This window comes from Neopelma chrysocephalum, unplaced genomic scaffold, assembly GCF_003984885.1.
Source record: "Neopelma chrysocephalum unplaced genomic scaffold, ASM398488v2 Primary Assembly neopelma1_43, whole genome shotgun sequence".
Lineage (NCBI taxonomy): Eukaryota > Metazoa > Chordata > Aves > Passeriformes > Pipridae > Neopelma > Neopelma chrysocephalum.
The window spans coordinates 11,246,274-11,264,549 of NW_020897702.1; the positions used below are offsets into that span (position 1 = coordinate 11,246,274).

At 35.4% G+C, this 18,276-nt stretch overlaps 1 protein-coding gene across 3 annotated transcripts in view; it reads right to left on the reverse strand.

Moving 5' to 3' along the window:
- The window catches only part of DYNC2H1 (dynein cytoplasmic 2 heavy chain 1), a 170,675-nt gene that overhangs the window by 10,014 nt on the left and 142,385 nt on the right, over nt 1-18,276 (reverse strand). For all 3 annotated transcript variants that reach the window (XM_027677336.1, XM_027677335.1, XM_027677337.1), the window contains exons 86-87: nt 4,226-4,335; nt 3,812-3,893 (exon numbers count right to left, since the gene is read on the reverse strand). In XM_027677336.1, the coding sequence (XP_027533137.1) occupies nt 3,812-3,893; nt 4,226-4,335 (192 nt within the window). The remainder of the gene's footprint in view (nt 1-3,811; nt 3,894-4,225; nt 4,336-18,276) is intronic.

The following is an 18,276-nucleotide window of genomic DNA, read 5'->3' on the forward strand; positions in this document are numbered from 1 at the left end:
ATTGGTACTAGTTTAAGTTCACAACAATTATTTTTAAACATTATAGACTATGTTTTTTTAAAATACATTTGTAGAAAGTGTGCTGATACCATGGTCCAAAGCATGTCTGTTTCCAAAATTTCAAATTTTCTGCAATTAATTTTCCCTTACCAATTAATGCCATAATTTCCTATGAAATCATGCAAACTACAGCAGACTTCTGGAAGTCATATTTTCACTTCATTAACTCTACATGCCTCCATCATTAATTTATTGGTATTTCAGGATGAGGGCATATTGTAAAAAAAGACCTCTTAGGATGCCCTACAATAATATATCTGTCAATTGCTAAGAGTATATAGTTTCAATATTAATACTGAGACTTGCAATAAATTTTTATTTTTCACTATTTATATTAAATAAATATATTAAGTTCTACACAAGCTCATAGTACTTACTACCGAATAATTCTCTTGTCATGTTTCTTCCTTTCCCTCCTTTCTACAATAACATAAAGTGGAATGCCAGAAGGAATGACTACCTGCTTTTGTACATCAGCACAATCAGTGCACAAAGCAAACAGAAGAGATGTATTTGCATTTCCGTATGTGATAAACGTGCAATAGCCATACATTTTCAGTACCTTTTGTTAAAGCAGTCTGAAGGGATATTAAAGAAGGTGTAATTTTACATAGATTGATTCTAAATCAAATATACATCACATACTACTAGAAGAGATCTACTCCACATTGTACATCTAAATTATCACCTAAATTAACACTGATAATTTACCATCTGATTTGATAATTCATACATACTAAGGTGTGTTCTCGGCCTGATTGAGGGTTCTTCTGCCTACTTTGTAGTTTGTACACTGACAGTTCTACCACTGCATGCTTCTGACTTACAGATGATCGCAGGGTATATTATTTGCATTTTTTGGCATAGTAGGGTCAAATGTCTAGAATTGCTGAAGCATGATGCATTTTTTAAAATTACAGGAAGACTGAGAAAGCATTTTCATCATACAGATCATAAAGAAATTTACTCCTTTTCCTTATAAGAACAAATTCTAAGGCATCAAAAACTTTTAAAACTAAAGGCAAGGAAAAAAATCTCAAAGAACATGTCTTCAAATCACTCCCTAACTGACAGTGTGAATAAGAAAGTCATACAAAGTATATGTGAATATCAGGTTTAAATTCACCTGCATTCCTATGTGTTTCAATTCTTCAAAAAAGACATTCTATAAGATTAATTAAATATTCATTGATTCAAGGACTTGAGCACAACTCTCCCATATCCTAAAACAGAGTTCCCCAATTATGTGAGTACAGAATCAAGTCTCTCAGTGGAATTAGTTATGCAAAGTGAAATAGCACCATTAGCATAAATTGAGACTGATAAACCTCAGAATAGCCTATACTATGGTCTAGTTCCTGCAGGGAAGTCTGGTAAACTACAATTTCTGATTTAGGTGGGATAAAACAAGGTCCCAGCTATCTCACCACAGCATGTGTATAAGGACTTATCTATTCTGCTGACTGATTTTTTTTGAGTCCCTACTCAGAATAGCTCCCCATTCCACAAGGTTAGCCTGAATTCTTGAAACTGCAGATACAATGTTTACTTTATCAGTTTTAAAATTCATACTGCTGAGATGAACCAAGCCTAATGTGCAATCCTTAGGATCCTTATCAAACAAGACACATTTTAGAGAACAATTTTTCTGAATCAATGACATTTTTATGCCCTAGTTACAGTGCATGTGGTATTTAGCTTTACTAATGTGAAAGTTTCTCCCCAGTTTTCCTTGAGCATGAAGATGGACTCTAAAGGTAAGGAACCTAAATATTCAGCATTGCAACGGGTTTCAAAGCCTTTCTGTTCATCAAAGATTCAAAGGAGCAGTGAAAATACCAGTGAATACTTATTAATAGAGATTAAATGAATATTGCTCTTAGAGGTAAAGATAATATTCAAATCAAGTGAAGAAACTTGACAGGATTCTTATGTTTTGTTAAAAATAACCACTCATCTAACTGCCTGTACTGTTCCTGTGGCAAAGAATTTGCTCTTAAACAAAATTATTTTTTTATTTTTGGTTCCTCTTGGAACATGACTCATTCTTGCAAGGCAATAGAGAATATACATTAACCTTTTTGCCTACGTATGACATAGACTGCTAACAGTATACTTTAACTAGTATTACCAAAAATTTACCACATAAATTTTCACATAGCAGAAGCTTCAATTAGAAGTTTAATAACAACTGGAGTACTGTTATAAAACTCTTTCCTCTAATTCTTTATTTTCCAAGCAGCTATTTCAATCTTGCAACCGTAAAATAATGTGATTATTTTTAATATATGAAAATACTGAGGTAAAATTATTCATGCACGGAGTTGAGGTATTTGACATTGACTTCTGACATTTTTCAAAGATGTTAGGATGGTTTTGAAGAAGTTCAGGCTCCTAGAATCTACAGCTGATAGTTAGCCTACTAGAATGAGTGGCCTGAGATGTGAAACTCAGTTTTGGCTTACTGGTAGAAGTCTTAGATGAATCTGTAACCTCAGAACATGATTTGCAGGCTACAAGGTTTGTCATATACCAGGTTTATTTCAAGGAATTGAATTGCCCTAAAAGTCCCTTGGTTTATTTATCTCCAAGTTCTACACTCCTATCTGTTTCTCATTAAAAGAAGTAGGCAACCATTACTCTTACTTAAATACTAAGATTGAATAATTCTCAAAAGAATATTCTCTAGTTCCACAGGAATTAATTCAACAAAGTTCTAAAGACTGTATTATATAAAGGTCAGTTTGGATGATTACAGTTATCTTTACTGGCCTTACAATCTATTAAGATTTTAGGAATATGAATTCTTACACATTCTGTATTAATAATTTTAGACAGTGTCAGCAGCCAGCCCAGATCCCAAATATCTCCCACAGCTTTCTGTCTGCCTGGACTATCAGACTAGAGAACGTACCCTGCCACTTGCTTTCCTAGTCTAGCAATCTGCCTGCTTTAGCTGCACATGAGGAAAAAAGTCATGTGGTGAGTGCCCTGCATTAGTCACGTGTTTCTGTGAGGATGCAGTTTTAAGTGCTTTGCTCTATGCTGAACACAGAACTTGGAGCTGTGCAGGATTATCATGGGACCAACATACCTGTTGGAACACATAGTGTAGAAAACTTATTTGTCAATTGTCTAGAAAATTAGGTATAAAAAAGGTGCACAGAGATCTGGATTCAACCAAAGTGGCAGTTCTACATGAAATGTTAAGAAGCTAAATTAAACCAGACTTTGCTGTCTAAGCAATCACTGGTCACTTCATGGCTGCTGGTTGTAGGTCTAAGATTAAATTGTTAATTAATTTAAAAATTGTCGGGTCTTTACCAGATAAAAAACCAGCCATATCATAGTGTACTTTGGATTACTTCCTTAGAGGTCTCTTTTCAGTGCTTCAGCAAATGCTAACGTATGGCCTTTGACTGATTTATATGTGTATTTCCCCTTGCTACATGACACAAGTCCTTCTGGACAAGAGTTAGACTTTAACTAATGGAATCGTAGCTTCAATTTTTATCTAAGAGGTGGTTGAAGAAAATAGAGCAAGAATAAGCTTAATTTTTAAATGAGCACTATGACTAGGGAGGATAAAACAGATACTGCCATCTTTTTCTAATTTTTGTGGCTCGTCAACCATTTTTGTAGCTGTATACTATTGACCAGCCTTAGTTTTCCAAAAAGTTTATGGACAGATGACTTGGACTATGCTAACAAAACATCCTAAAAATTCTAGTAAAACATCCCGGTAAAATACCTTAACTTGGAGTTTGCCTTCCTGTATTCGCCCTTTCCATGAAGCTGTAAATTTAAGGCTGTCCACTGAACAGCTCATTACTCTGCAAAGGAAACACATATACAGTAAATCTTAGACATGTAACAGGAAATGAAACAAAAAACTAAACCCAATGTATTTTCAATGTGTACCACATCATACTTACTCTTACTTTGAAGAAAAATACATCTTTATTTTAATCAAAAAAAATAACAATCAGCATTTACACAAGTAATTCACAGTTATTTTACTTCAAGGCAAGAAATACAAATGAGATGATTAATTATAGCAATTGACATAACTTGCTGCATCTGTGTCCCGAAAATTAAATAACCATCTTCACACATAGGGAGCAATGGCACATTAGCACAAATAGGAAGATTATTTTTCCCTCACCTTGCAGTCTCCTGGCGTAAGGCATTGAGAAATGTGTCAGGATGAAACAGCTCTGAAAGGTCAAGGGTGTCTGACAATAGTTTCTGTTTCTCTGCTTTTTCCACCCAATTCTAAAAGAGAAAATCATTTTTAAAAAAAAGGAAAAAAAGGAATCCTGAAGTTATTGCTTGATTTTTCAACATTTTGAGTTAATGTGAGTTTGTCAATTATTATGATTAGTGAAAAATGTTTGTGTAAATATACTGTAACCTCAAAGATTATTATTCATTTCAATAAATTAAAACTGGTAAAAAGGAAATTAACACCATTTAAAAGTATACAGAATACCAGCAGTCTATCTGTAACATGACTCATCCATTCTAAATAAACTTCTATTTCATTCTTTATACAGTGCAGCTCACTTTGTACAGCGCAAATTTATCAAGCTTCTATCATTGTTGAAACCCTATTTCACCTTTACTTACAGAGGAGTTTCAGTTTTCCATCAAAATGGCTGCCATTACTGTCTTTGCTCTAATAAGTTCAGGCAAATAACTGCATTCCTTTCAAGTATGCTAAAGCATTCTTTTGTATAAATGGCATATTATATTCAAGAAACACTTAATTTTCGATCTGCAGTTAAGAGTTTCTGTAAGTACTTACCCTTTATTTTAAAAAAATATTGCCTAGTATTAGGTTGATGCTGCCATTTTTAGTGTAGTAGTAAATTCATAGAATTTACCATAAGATAAAAACTGGCTCTGTTATATTTGGTAATAAATGAAACTAATAAGGGCAGGGGAATAACTGTCCTCAACTATCCTTACAAAACATGTCTCAACCTTCTTCTACCCTTTCCAACTATGCAACTATGAAGCCTGTTACTGGAATACCAAGCTTGGAATTTCCCATCAATGCAACACATTATGTGCCAATATGAGAAAAGAGACACACATTGCACATTAAAATCATGATAAACCATGTATCCTCAATAATGCAATCTGAGTTTGATCCTCAAAATACTAATAATTGCAGACTAAAGAATTTGTTATCTTCAGACAAGTTATTTAGGTACCTGAGTGGCTATGCAACAGTCCACGCTCAAAATCCTCTTTTGAAACTCTTATAATGTAGCTCTTTGGTACAATTTCTTTACACAATATAGTCACAGTCCTGACCATGGCACTGTAGTATAAACCTGAAGTCACTGTATAACCTATTCTATAAGCAGTTGCAAGCCATATGCTTCTGGACAGAAAGATTAAGTGTTCAATGACAGGACGGACAGGGCTTTGATCAACCCGGTCTAGTGGAAGCTGTCCCTGTCCATGGCAGGGGAGTTGGAACTAGATGACCTTTAAGATCCCTTCCAACACAAACCATTCTGTGATTCTGCAAATACTAAGCCAGAAACTCATCAGAGACCAAGATTCCACATGCTGTCACTAAATAGAGAAAGACAAGTCCCACTCCTTTCTAAATACCAACTACTTGCAGATGACAAAATTGCTGTAGTCACTGGATAAAAAATCTTGGAAGTTACACTCTCATTACACAATGCACCTGCCAAACATCCATATCACACTTAAAAAGTATTTTACTGTATTGTTTAAACTAATGACTGATGAATAATTTCATAGAAGTATTTTGGAAGTGACAAAATCATCTAAAATGCAAGTAAATATCACTCAGTGAATTTTATTTTATATTGTCAGCGTGTCACACACATCTCCATAATGTTTCCACCATGATCAAACCTTTAATCAGTGATCTTTTTATCTGCCACATCACTAATTATGAGCCCTCAACCCAAATGATTACGAATCAGTTAGGAGATTTTTGCTTTCCATTTTCATTAGATTAATGTACACAGTTAGCGACTCTTGTCTGCATGACTCTTTCAATGACTTTATGCAACGATTTCTTTTATCATATAGCAGTAACTCTGCATTCTGGTCAGGAGAGATTTTGTAAATTGTTTGACGTAATAGAAGTAGACATTCATTTCAACTTATATTTAATATAAGTTGCTGTCATCAAATAAACTTTTAATGCAACTGCTAAAGAGAAACACTGTCAGGAACACAGATGTTTATATTCCACCCAATTAAAAGACCAGTATGGGTGATATTAATTCTGAACTCATATAATTAGCACTACAGTATACACAATACCAAAAACATTCATTAGGACACAAAAGCGAAGTTCACAATGGCTTGTAGTTCTCTACATAAAGCTGAAGATGTAGCTCATTCATAGCCAATTAATAAATAATTTAAGATTTAAATGCAATAAAATGGTAATAGAATGTATGTGACAACACAATTGTAAAAAATACCCTTATGCTTATTTTAGTTTTATATGACCACATGGCAGCATGTTAGTGAAAAGCTACAGTCTCAAAAGACAACATCAGTTTATTAAATGGATCATTTGTCACTAGTACATTCACTGCAACAAGGCTTGGAAGAGATCAGCTATTAAAGGGAAGGAAGTTTAAGCTAAGCTGTAGACAGATTGATGCTTCTTGAAAAGGAAAAATCCTGTAACAGATAGTTACCCCTCATTCCAGCTCCTATAAAAATATATATTGACTGCATTTGTCAAAGTGATGCAAAGTTGTTTGACTTATTCATCTTCGATGGTCATGTAGCATTTCAGTCCAAAGGGCTTTCTTCCATGACCAACTCAGTAGAAAACTTCACCTTTCCTGCCAGGTAGCCCACAGTAATGCATGCATTTGTCACTTCTTAGCTGCATTGCAGTAAGAATACTATCAGTTCCAAGAACGTGCAAAATTTAGCTACCCGTCTCTTTGTGGTTCAAACTGGTACCGATGTTTTGCCAACTGCTTCCTCACTCCTAACTCTCGTAACATGGTCTTTAAGAGGTTTGCTGCAGTTCAGGTTTTCTTCTTCAAAACAGCTAATAATCAAGATCTAAATTCACTAAAGGCCAGTTTTGGTGTATTAATTAATAATATATTTTTGTTTAGATACAGCAGCTATAAAAGGCATAGTAAAGCTTAAAAAGTGTATAACTTATTTTTAAAAATAAATTAATCTTGTATCAAGTTTTTATCATTCTAACAATGTGATCTATAAGTCCAAATATCCTAACCCTGAAAATATTTTTATTACAAAATAAAATTAAAAATCTCTCATATACTGTTCTTTGCAACTGTTTCTTTCAAAATTTAATTTCAGTATTTCATTATTTCAATATTTCCTGAATCTTTCTTATTACAATTAAACTAGAAATTTGTCTGAACTGTGATAGATTAATTTAGCAAATTATGATTATAAATATAATATCAAAACTTATCAGCAATACCCAAAATGCTTGAAAAGAAATTCCTAGCAGGATTAATACTTCAATTAATATGGCATTCTGTTTGCTATATTAAAAAGATTTTCTTTTTTTTTTTCTTATGTGGCCTCAGGTGATTCAAATAATATTTTTTCATATATCTTAATATGCAAGAAACATCTATTCTATTTTCAAAGCCTTCTTTATCATCTCTAATCCCAAAGCAAACTGAGCACCTCATTGAACAGTGGAAAGAATAAGGAGGTTGCTGGATTTTCACATTATCATTTATACAACTTTAGGATCACAGAACTTCTCTAAAATGAATCAAGCACTCTTCCTTCAACAGTTTTAGTTCATTCCAAATGTATTTTCTTCCATCATATTTTTCTGTTGCTGTAGTACCAGAAGAGAACTTATATTTAAAAAAAAAAAGAAAACAACAAAAAACCAACATAGAAATCACTACAGAAGTGATTTCATTTCTATGCCTAGATGGAAAATTGTATTCAGTGCTACATGAATATGCATAGCCAGAAACCATGAAGTACAATTTCTGGTTTTCCACTAGTTTTAGATGGATTCAACATTACTGGGGGAAAAAAGTGCAGGATTTTGGAAAATTCTGAGAGTAAATGACGGTGAGTACCACTGATAGGGGAGTAAATATGCAGCTAACCAGAGTTTAGACTAAGCAAAGGTCAAACAAGAAGTTAAGCTACAGTCCTATTTTCCTCACAGTGCAGCAGCTGTTCCATAGGTGTGCTCCTAAGTGTTGGCATTCAGTGGTTAATGCCAGCAGGAGTGATTGTATTACAGTTCAAGGAAATGAAATACAGGCATTTTTTTCAGGCATTGAGCCCAGAGGCAGTAACATGGTAGGTTCTAAGGAACAACTAGTATACAACAATTTGCTCCCTTCTGGTAATATTTTTTTTGTATGTGAAATCCTTGAGCCATTACTTCTGACGTAGTTATCCTTTATTAAATGAATTTGTGAATACTGTAGTATTTCAATATCTGGCAATAATAAATAATCAAATGATAAATAACATAGTAATTTAATTTGGAGTTTATGTCTACTTTAAAATTTTTCTCTTTTCTTTTCTTTTCTTTTCTTTTCTTTTCTTTTCTTTTCTTTTCTTTTCTTTTCTTTTCTTTTCTTTTCCCTCCCCTCTCCTTTCTCTTCTCTTCTCTTCTCTTCTCTTCTCTTCTCTTCTCTTCTCTTCTCTTCTCTTCTCTTCTCTTCTCTTCTCTTCTCTTCTCTTCTCTTCTCTTCTCTTCTCTTCTCTTCTCTTCTCTTCTCTTCTCTTCTCTTTCTCTTCTCTGCTGGCTAGCGCTTTAAATAAAATACTATTTCTTTATTTCAGTTTGAAATACCTCAGAACTTCCCAGTTTGTTCAGGAAGTCCGAACAATAACACAATAGCACAGCCTTAGATCATAAATGTTCTGAGTCCATCAGCATCAGCATGTTAGCTAACGATGTGCTACAAGCAAATATGCAGTAAGGCTTAGCTGAGAGAAGCAATAGCAAATGTGATAGCATTCTAGTTACTCTATGACTTTATTTTTTATCAAAACAGGAACTTAACTTTCCATAAACTGCTGTTTTCTACATTTAATTCAGATACCATAATGGTGATAATGCATAAGAACCATAACAACATACTGACAAGTTCATGATTGATGCATACCAAAATTATATTTCAGATTAACTTTCAGATATTCACCTGTATGATAACTAAACATCCAGTTATTGGAATCCAGTTAGAATCCAATACTCTTATGCTTCATGCCTTCTAGTCTTTTCTTTCTCCACAACTAAACACATTCGTTACCAAGCACTAGATTTCATTTGCAGTTCCCTTACTGGCTAAGGAAGCATAAGAGCTGGAACTATTCCTTGGTGGAACTTCCACTGATAAGTTGCAGGGGAGGGAAAACAGCGACACACAATATTCTTTTGCAGATAGCATATTAGACTCTCTACCACAATCCTTGGACAAAGTCAGGACTACATCAGACAAATCCTTTGCAGAGCTTTGGAGCAGCGATGCTAAAATCTATATAGTGATGGTGCTGGTGTGACTGAACAGGGGTACAGAATACTCAATTTATTAGGCACTAGTAATAATCGGATGCACCACAGTAATTCGTTTTATAGTACCAGCTTGAAGGCTATGTTACAATAAAGAGAACCAACAGAGAACTGCGTACTTTGCTATGGCTCATTTTCTCTGGTAACATCCCATGAGATAAAGATTTTCCATCAAGCATCTCCCTCACAGTCCTTGTTCCTCTTCTGAAAAAATGATCCCTTGAACAGAAGTCACCAGTCTCTCTCTTTAACTTTTTTTTACTGTTTACTAGTAATTTATTTTTTTTAACACTCTCTCTTAAGGCTGTCAAAGCAGAAAAAGTCTCTTAGCCATATGTGTGTGACAGAACTCTATTAGTAACTATTAAGGCTTAACCTATCAGATACCTATGCAATTTTTATCAAACATACTAAACCAATCTAATCAGAAATTGTTTAACTCTGTGGGGTACATATCCCAAAATACCCAAAAGATACCACAATTAAAAGGCAGAGAAAGAAATCTATTTTTTTTCTACAAGAAAATAGAGATCACAGAACAGAAACAGTGGCTGATGCAACCCCCTCTAAACAAAGGAACTTAATGATGGCATGGCCATGTCATCATGACACCATGCTGGCTCATGCTAAAGCTACTTACACTCCATTAAACAGAACACTGCAACATGGGATTACTGCTCAAACTATCAAATGGTTTGTTCAACAAAGCACAACTTCGTGTAGACACAGAATATAATGAAGGGTTTTTTTAATTGGTGCAGTAAGCTGGTACGGATTGTTGTTTGTTCCTACATGGTAAAGCTAAGGCAGTTAGCGTGAAGATACCTTGAGGGCTGCATATCAGCTATTTGAAGCTCACTAAACCTTTCTTTAAACCAGAACAGGAATTTTTGTTGTGGTCAATCCCAAAAACAGCTCATTACAAAGGCTGCAGGTTTCTTTCAGATGTCCTGTCACACTTGAGGGCTAAGAGAATGCCAAAGAGTATTAGCATAGCATGAAGCCTCATTCGAACCTGTTCTCAGGTAGTAACCCAGAGAAACATACATTTGGGAGTAATTTAAGGAAAAACTATTGCACATTTTGTTAAACAGCACATTTTTGTTATATTTTTAAATGTCTTTTTTTTTTTTTAGCTACAATGGCTTTAGTTTTTTAAGTATTCCATTATAGAAATAATTTATTCATAAAGTTAAACATTTTGGCATCCAATCCAATTCAGAGTATGGTCAAATTCAAAATCAGTTTAGGTTGCTCTGGGCATTGTCTACTCCAGTTCTATGTATTTCCAAAGTGGAAGTTCCACAAATTTCTCTGGGAAACCTAGGCAATGCTTTTTTCGACTGAAGAGTCAGAAATTGGACAAGTGTTTCAGATGTGGCCTCAGAACTGCAGAACAGGAAGAAATAATAACTCCCTTTGACCTTTAACAAGGTCATTAAGAAGTTTTCGTTTCTATGGTATTGTGGTGTCTTTGGTTACATATATGTTTATCAAATTTGCAGCTAATAAGCAACACGGTTTTAGTTTTATTATTCTAGCAATATCTTTTTGTATTTTTTATTTGACGGATTCTGCTGTGGATATATTCAAATCATAACTTTTTATTTTCTCAGCGTGATAATAAAATACATGAGCATGTGATGGCATAATTCTTTTTCCAAGCTTAATAATATACATATCTGAATAACGAACAATATTTGGTTTACTTCTAAACTATTGTATTTTACCTAATATGTAGGTAATTTCAATTGATTAATTTATCATACGGGATCACGAAATACTAGAAATAACATTGAAAATGGTAACTATAGGGAACCTATAAGAAAATGCATTGTATGTATAAGGAAAAGCATATACAACAATGTACAACAGTACAAACCTAATGGGCATTTTGAAACTCAAGCTCTGATGTAGAGAATATTGCATCAGAAGTCTCAGTTCAGAGTGACTACGCGGATTTAACAATATAAAAACATCACTGCCTGCAAATATGCTTTTACGAATTCTTCGCCATGTAAGGGCACACATTCTAATTAACTTGCTATATATAGCACTCAGCTGAATACACTGGCAAACACATAGAGCAGCAGGGTATTTACCCTTCCTGCCTTTAAGCATCACTTACATGCCTAAAATAGGGATCTAAGCTTCCTATCACTCTTAGCAAGTCTTCTACTCTGAGTCAAGGTTTGGTTTCTTTTTTCTTCAATTATGTACCTTGCTGAACATTTAGAGACAAAAAATCACTCCAAAAGGAAATCTACTAAGAAAAAAAACAAACAACAGAACAAACAGAACCCCAAACCTGAATGCCTATTTACTCCAGTTTTAAAGTACAGTCATGTCTGTTTACAGAGTTGCTGAGTGCACTTGCATCCTGCACTGATTACTTTATTTGACTGTGAATTCCCAAGAGTAAAACTACGCACACACAACAGAAAAAGAAGGATTTAGTCAAGAATTACTCTTACGAAGCTTTTTCTTCACAAGCTAAATCTGAGATGACAGCTCTGAAACTTTAACAGCTCTGAATTTTATTTTATTTTTAATATTTGTACAGGAATACAATATGAAACTATGTTGTAATTTTAAATTCAGTTATATGGAATCTCCCTCAAAGAGAGAAAGGTAGGTCAACATGCAGCTACGTTTCTGCCTTCTCTCAAAGAAATGTCCAAAAGATTGCTTATTAGGGATGATGCTTGCTTGTGGAATGGCAGTGTCTTTCTATTATAAAATGGGCTTATTTTTTTAACACATATCTGCAAATGCTATTTGAGAAATAAAGCATGTTACCATTGACATTGACCACTTAAAATCTCAAAACAAAGAGATGAAATATTTTGCAAACTGTAACACTAAGCCAGTTTCCACCAAACCATCTACAGTTCAAAACAGAACCACGATCACATCTACTTTTTAGTTACAAAGCTGTGTTACTACTCTAAGCAATTTATTTATATGTATGTATGTATGACTATGAAATCACAATTGTAAATTTAAAAAAGTATTTTGGATAGACTGCTTAGTGTTAGTAGACACAATATTTCTGTCAATATAGTGGTGGTCAGAAGAGCTAGTTAGAGTAACCAAGGGCAAGTCATGCCTGACCAACCTAGTGGCCTTTTATGATGGAGTGACTAAAGCAGTGGACAAGGGAAGGGCTACAGATGTGATTTACATGGACTTCTGTAAGGCCTTTGATGTGGTCCCCCATAATATCCTTCTCTAAATTGGAGAGAGATGGATTTGATGAGCAGACTGTTAGATGGATAAGAAATTGATTGGATGGTCACATCCAGAGGGCAGTGGTCAAGGGCTCAGAGTCCTGATGGGCATCAGTGACAAGCGGTGCCTCAGGGGTCTGTACTGGGACCAGTGCTATTTAATATCTTCATTAATGACATAGACAAAGGGATTGAGTGTACCCTCACCAAGTTTGCAGATGACACCAAGCTGAGTGGTCTAATTGACACACCTGAAGGACAAAATGACATCCAGAGGGACCTGGATAAGCTCAAGAAGTGGGCCCATGGGAATCTTATGAGGTTTAACAAGACCAAGCACTAGGTGCTGCTGGCTCAGCACAAAACCCAGTATCAATACAGGCTGGGGGACGAAGGGATTGAGAGCAGCCCTGGTGAGAAGGACTTGGGGGTGCTGGTGGGTGAGGGGCTGGACATGAGCTGTTGATGTGTGTTTGCAGCCCAGAAAGCCAATTGTATCCTGGGCTGCATCAAAAGCAGTGTGGCCAGCAGGTCAAGGGAGGGGATTCTCTACTCTGCTCTGGTGAGACCTGACCTGCAGTGCTGCATCCAAGTTCTGGGTCCCCAGCACAGGAAGGACATCAACCTGTTGAAACGAGTCCAGAGGAGGGCCATTAAGATGATTAGAGGGATGGAGCACCTCTCCTATGAGGAAACACTAAGAGAATTGGGATTGTTCAGCCTGAAGAAGAAAAGGCTTTGGAGTGACCTAATTGAGGCCTACAAGTACATGAAGGTAGGATACAAGAAAAATGGAAAGGGACTTTTTACAAGGGCATGTAGTGATAGGACAAGGGGGAATGATTTCAAACTGAAAGCAAGTAGGTTTAGATTGGATGTTAGGAAGAAATTCTTCACTGTGAGGGTGGTGAGACACTGGAACAAGTTGCCCAGAGAAGTTGTGGATGCCCCACCCCTGGAAGTGTTCAAGGCCAGGCTGGATGGGGCTTTGAGTAACCAGGGCTGGTGGAAGGTGTCCCTACCCATGGCAGGGGTGTTGGAACTAGATGATCTTTAAGGTCCCTTCCAACTCAAACCTTTTTATCATTCTAAGTTGTCTAGAAAAAGCAAAGCAGATTGATGGAAATACCTACAAACTGGTGCATTACCATGTGCTGCAGCCATCTCATATATTAATGTCTGGAATTTAAAATTACCCAAGTCTTTGAGAGCATAACATAAGGACTCTTTTTCATATGTAAATGATAATAAAATCCTTTTCTACCATTTGTAATAAAATTAACCTTTTTTTTTTTGCTTGAGCTTTTGTCAGACAAGACTATCCATTTTAGTCGGCTTTCTGTTTTGCAGACAGCTTTGTCCATGATAAAGGAGATGAAGTTAAAAACAAGTTATTAGAAACAGAGCAATCTACACTTAATTTTGACAAATTAAATGCATACAATTTATTAATATTTTATCATTGTATCTTTTCAGATTTCTTCCATGTGAAAATGTATCTTGTACCTTAAAGAGAAAAATTAATGAACGATGATTATTTTATTATTTTAAATAAAGTATATCAACTACAGCTTTAAATCTTATATAATATATAGTACAGTTTTTTGTAACTTACTGTGTATATAAATACTATCTTACATCCATAGAAGAAATACAGACTACTAAATCTCGCCCTTTTAAATTAAACTTAGGTTAGGAAAAAAATTCATTTTCTTTAAAAAAGGTAATTCCTCAGAGAGACAATGTCTGTAAAGACAATGACCTCAGTTGTTCTTTTTTATGGAACACTTCTAAAAATATTTTTTATGAGCAATTATCTTCTGCAATAAATATTTTATAATCAGAGTGCTGACCAAATGGTTAGTGGTAATATTAGGGATGCTGCTCAAACTTCTCCTTACAAGGTAGTATTTCATAATTTAAACAGAACAGCCATTCTCACAAAATATGCTTCGAATTCCAAGAGTTTAATGAACAGGAACTGAATTCCCTTGAAACAGATTATTTTTCATAACGGTTAAGCCTTATGTTTATTGAAAAACTCATAACTTGTCAATGCCTCAATTTAACAGAGCACCTAGCCTTCATTGGGACTAAGTTTCAACAGCTCACAATGAAACCAAATGAAATGCAGGTAGAGATATTTACCCTTTTCCAATGAGGCTTTTTAAAAATTGTTTTTCCATGCATAAGCCGTATTGTTTTCCCAAACGTGACATAATCCTCCTCATTGGCAGCCAAATTTATTTCCATTTAAATTAGCACAGTTTGCAGATTTAGTGTTTAAATGCACTGTATTTTGCAGGAAAGCAAAAATTTCACTACAAGAAAGAGGGATTTTCTGTTTTGGGCACCACAATATAAGAAGGATATAAAACTATTAGAGAGCGTCCAAAGGAGCGCTACAAAGATGGTGAAGGGCCTTGAGGGAAGCCCTGTGAGGCTGAGGTCACTTGGTCTGTTCATCCTGGAGGAGACTGAGGGGAGACCTCATTGCAGGCTACAACTTTCTTGTGAGGGGAAGAGAAGAGGCAGGCACTGATCTCTTCTCTCTGGTGACCAGTGACAGGACCAAAGGGAATGGCCTGAAGTTGTGTCAGGGGAATTACAGATTGGATATTAGGAAAAGGTTCTTCATCTAGAGTGTAGTTGGGCACTGGAACAGGCTCCCCACAGAAGTGGTCACAGCACCAAGCCTGACAGTTCAACAAGCATTTGGACAATGCTCTCAGGCACATGACATGGTGTGACTCTTGAGATGGTCCTGTGCAGGTCCAGGAGTTGGACTTCAGTGATCCTGATGGGTCCCTTCCAACTCAGGATATTCTATGACTGTATGATTCAAAACCTCTGAAAAGTAAAGTGTTGAATTGATGCATAAAAAGAAAACTTCAGCAATCCTTACAACTCAGGTACCCGTGCAGGAATACAGCTTCCTGTAAGTCACAAGAGTATATGAACGATCTGTGCACAAAAAGTGCTTCAGCTCTGCTTAAGTTTCCTTGGAAATTATATCTTATTTCAATGGACAGCTCCTATCACCTGTACAAGTCTGATACTTCGATCTTACATTCTGTGTGGCACCCTGTTTGGATGGTGTATCTTTACAAAACACTCAGCCATTACTTCATCAATACCATCTAACTGAGACAGTGATTAAAAAGGGACACACTACAACAGCTGGATCTGTAAGAGCTTCAAATTTTCCTGTTACATGAGAGACAAAAACCCCCATATTTTATAGTAGTACTAGCAAATTTCCAAATTTTACCAAGCAGTTATCACTTCGATAAAAGGTCTTGAAAAATGTATCCTGGCTGATAAATTCTTAACAAAATGAAATCATTCTGCAACACGATGAGAGCTAAGGGAGCCAATTAAGGACCAGTTCCTTAGCAGATAATGCTAGATTGCAGTTATATTTTTGTTTTGATATTCATGACAGCTGAAGAGGAGAAGCCAAAAAAAGTAGCAGAAAAATGCTAATTCTTCAGAATAAGGTGTAAATTTGAATTAAAATAACAGAATGCATAGATTTAAAACATTACTTCTATGAATTCTTGTGCATTAATATCAGTATGCTAAATCTGGAGCATTCTGCACTGCACAGATACCTAGGTAACAGCTGTTCAAATAGAGAGAGTCATGAGAGGAACAATGACAAGGTGAGGAACCAGCCAACCTAATTCATCTGAATCAGATACTCCTAAAACTGTAAAAGGCAAACCATTAAGCTATTGTCCCTGCTGCAAAATCTGTTAAGGCAATGTATTAGAAAAAACTGACATGCTATGCAAAGTAAGTGTGATTACTTAAAGGGGGAATAGGTCTTATTATGGAGTGCCCAAGTGGATGGATATGGGGACTGAGTACGAAAATTTTGAAGATTTATTATGGGAGTTCTTTAACTTGGTGAAAATTGAGAGGACTTGGCTTCCTTGGCTTCCTAATACCAGACTTTCTGCCTGCTTTGAGTGAAAGAAAATTTAATATTTTTGCCTAGATGCCTGGGGCGTAAAGGAAGGATCCTGTGTCTCCTATTCCCAGAAAGTTTTCTAGTGTCTTCAGCAGGCAATTTCCAGTTCAAATCTCACATACCTTGGGTGTCCTATCTATCTCTCTGGGTACCTAACTGTTGAAACAGAGGTATAGTAAGGGTTCCAAAACAGAAACAAAGTAATTTTTCCTCAAATAGCAAAAGAGCAATAAAATAGCAAAACTCTTTTACTAAGGGATCAAACTGGCATTGACATATTATTACGCTAAATTTCACTCAGAATGGGAGGGGACAAGAGAGCAGCATCCCAGTGAGATAAACACGAGTCTCTTGAAGAAGTATGAAATATAACTTTTTTATATTCTAGGAATATTTTATAGATAAATGCACATTTTCAACAAAACCTTTCATAAATTAAGCAAATAAAAATTTTCTGTGTTCATAAACATTTCCTTGATTAGAACACTGAAAAAGAAGGTATTTTTTGAATAAGAGAGGTGTGAGGTTTTTTTGTTTGCTTTTTTTTTTTGAAAAGGTGAAATTAAGCTCTACATTTAGTTCTTGTGGAAACAAAAATTAATTTCCAATTTGTTGACCTGAAACATTTTTTAAGGTTGATATTCATCTGACATTTGCCTGGGCTGGTGTTTTGGCTCTTACTAGCTATAGTCCAGGGTCTCTTCTCTTTCTCTCCTGCTGGTATCCATAGCCATGAGAAGACACTTATCTACAGACTGGAATTCACTTAAGAGCATTATATGCTAATGTGTACTATTCCTGAGCTATAATTGTGAACCGAAAGGAAAACCACAGAACACATTTAAGATGCCATCACGAGGAAACTGGCAGTATAAGGACCAAGACTTAAAACCAATACAATGATCTATGACGATTCATATCTTTCATGCCTTAATGTTGATAGCAAATATATCACTGTAGATAGACAAGCTAAATCATGATATTGTAAAGTTCAAAGTCAGCGTTGCTAATTGAAAGTATGCAGAACTCCATCTCAGAAGAATGTTCAATACACCATTTTTGTTTCAATTCAAAGCAAAAGTTAACATCCAAATATCAGAACTTCAACCTGGGAAGAAATCATCTATTTCCATCAGTTCTATCATGACAACATAATACACAGCAATATAAGTCTCTACTGCATTTTGCATATACATATTTCCTCACACTTTCAGTAGGCATTTTTTTTAATTTTGCTTTTTACTGAGAGAATTCAGACCTGAAAAATACAACAACTGTTGTTTTTCTGTCTGTTGTTGTGTAATGCTCTCAGAACATCTTTACACTTCTATAAATTCTGCTATAAATATTTTACCATCTGGCCTATATTTTGTGTTCCTCTCCATTCCCATTAAATGCTTGTAACAATGCAGTTGCTTTTATTATTTTCCACACTGGTAGCAAACCTCTTGACAAGG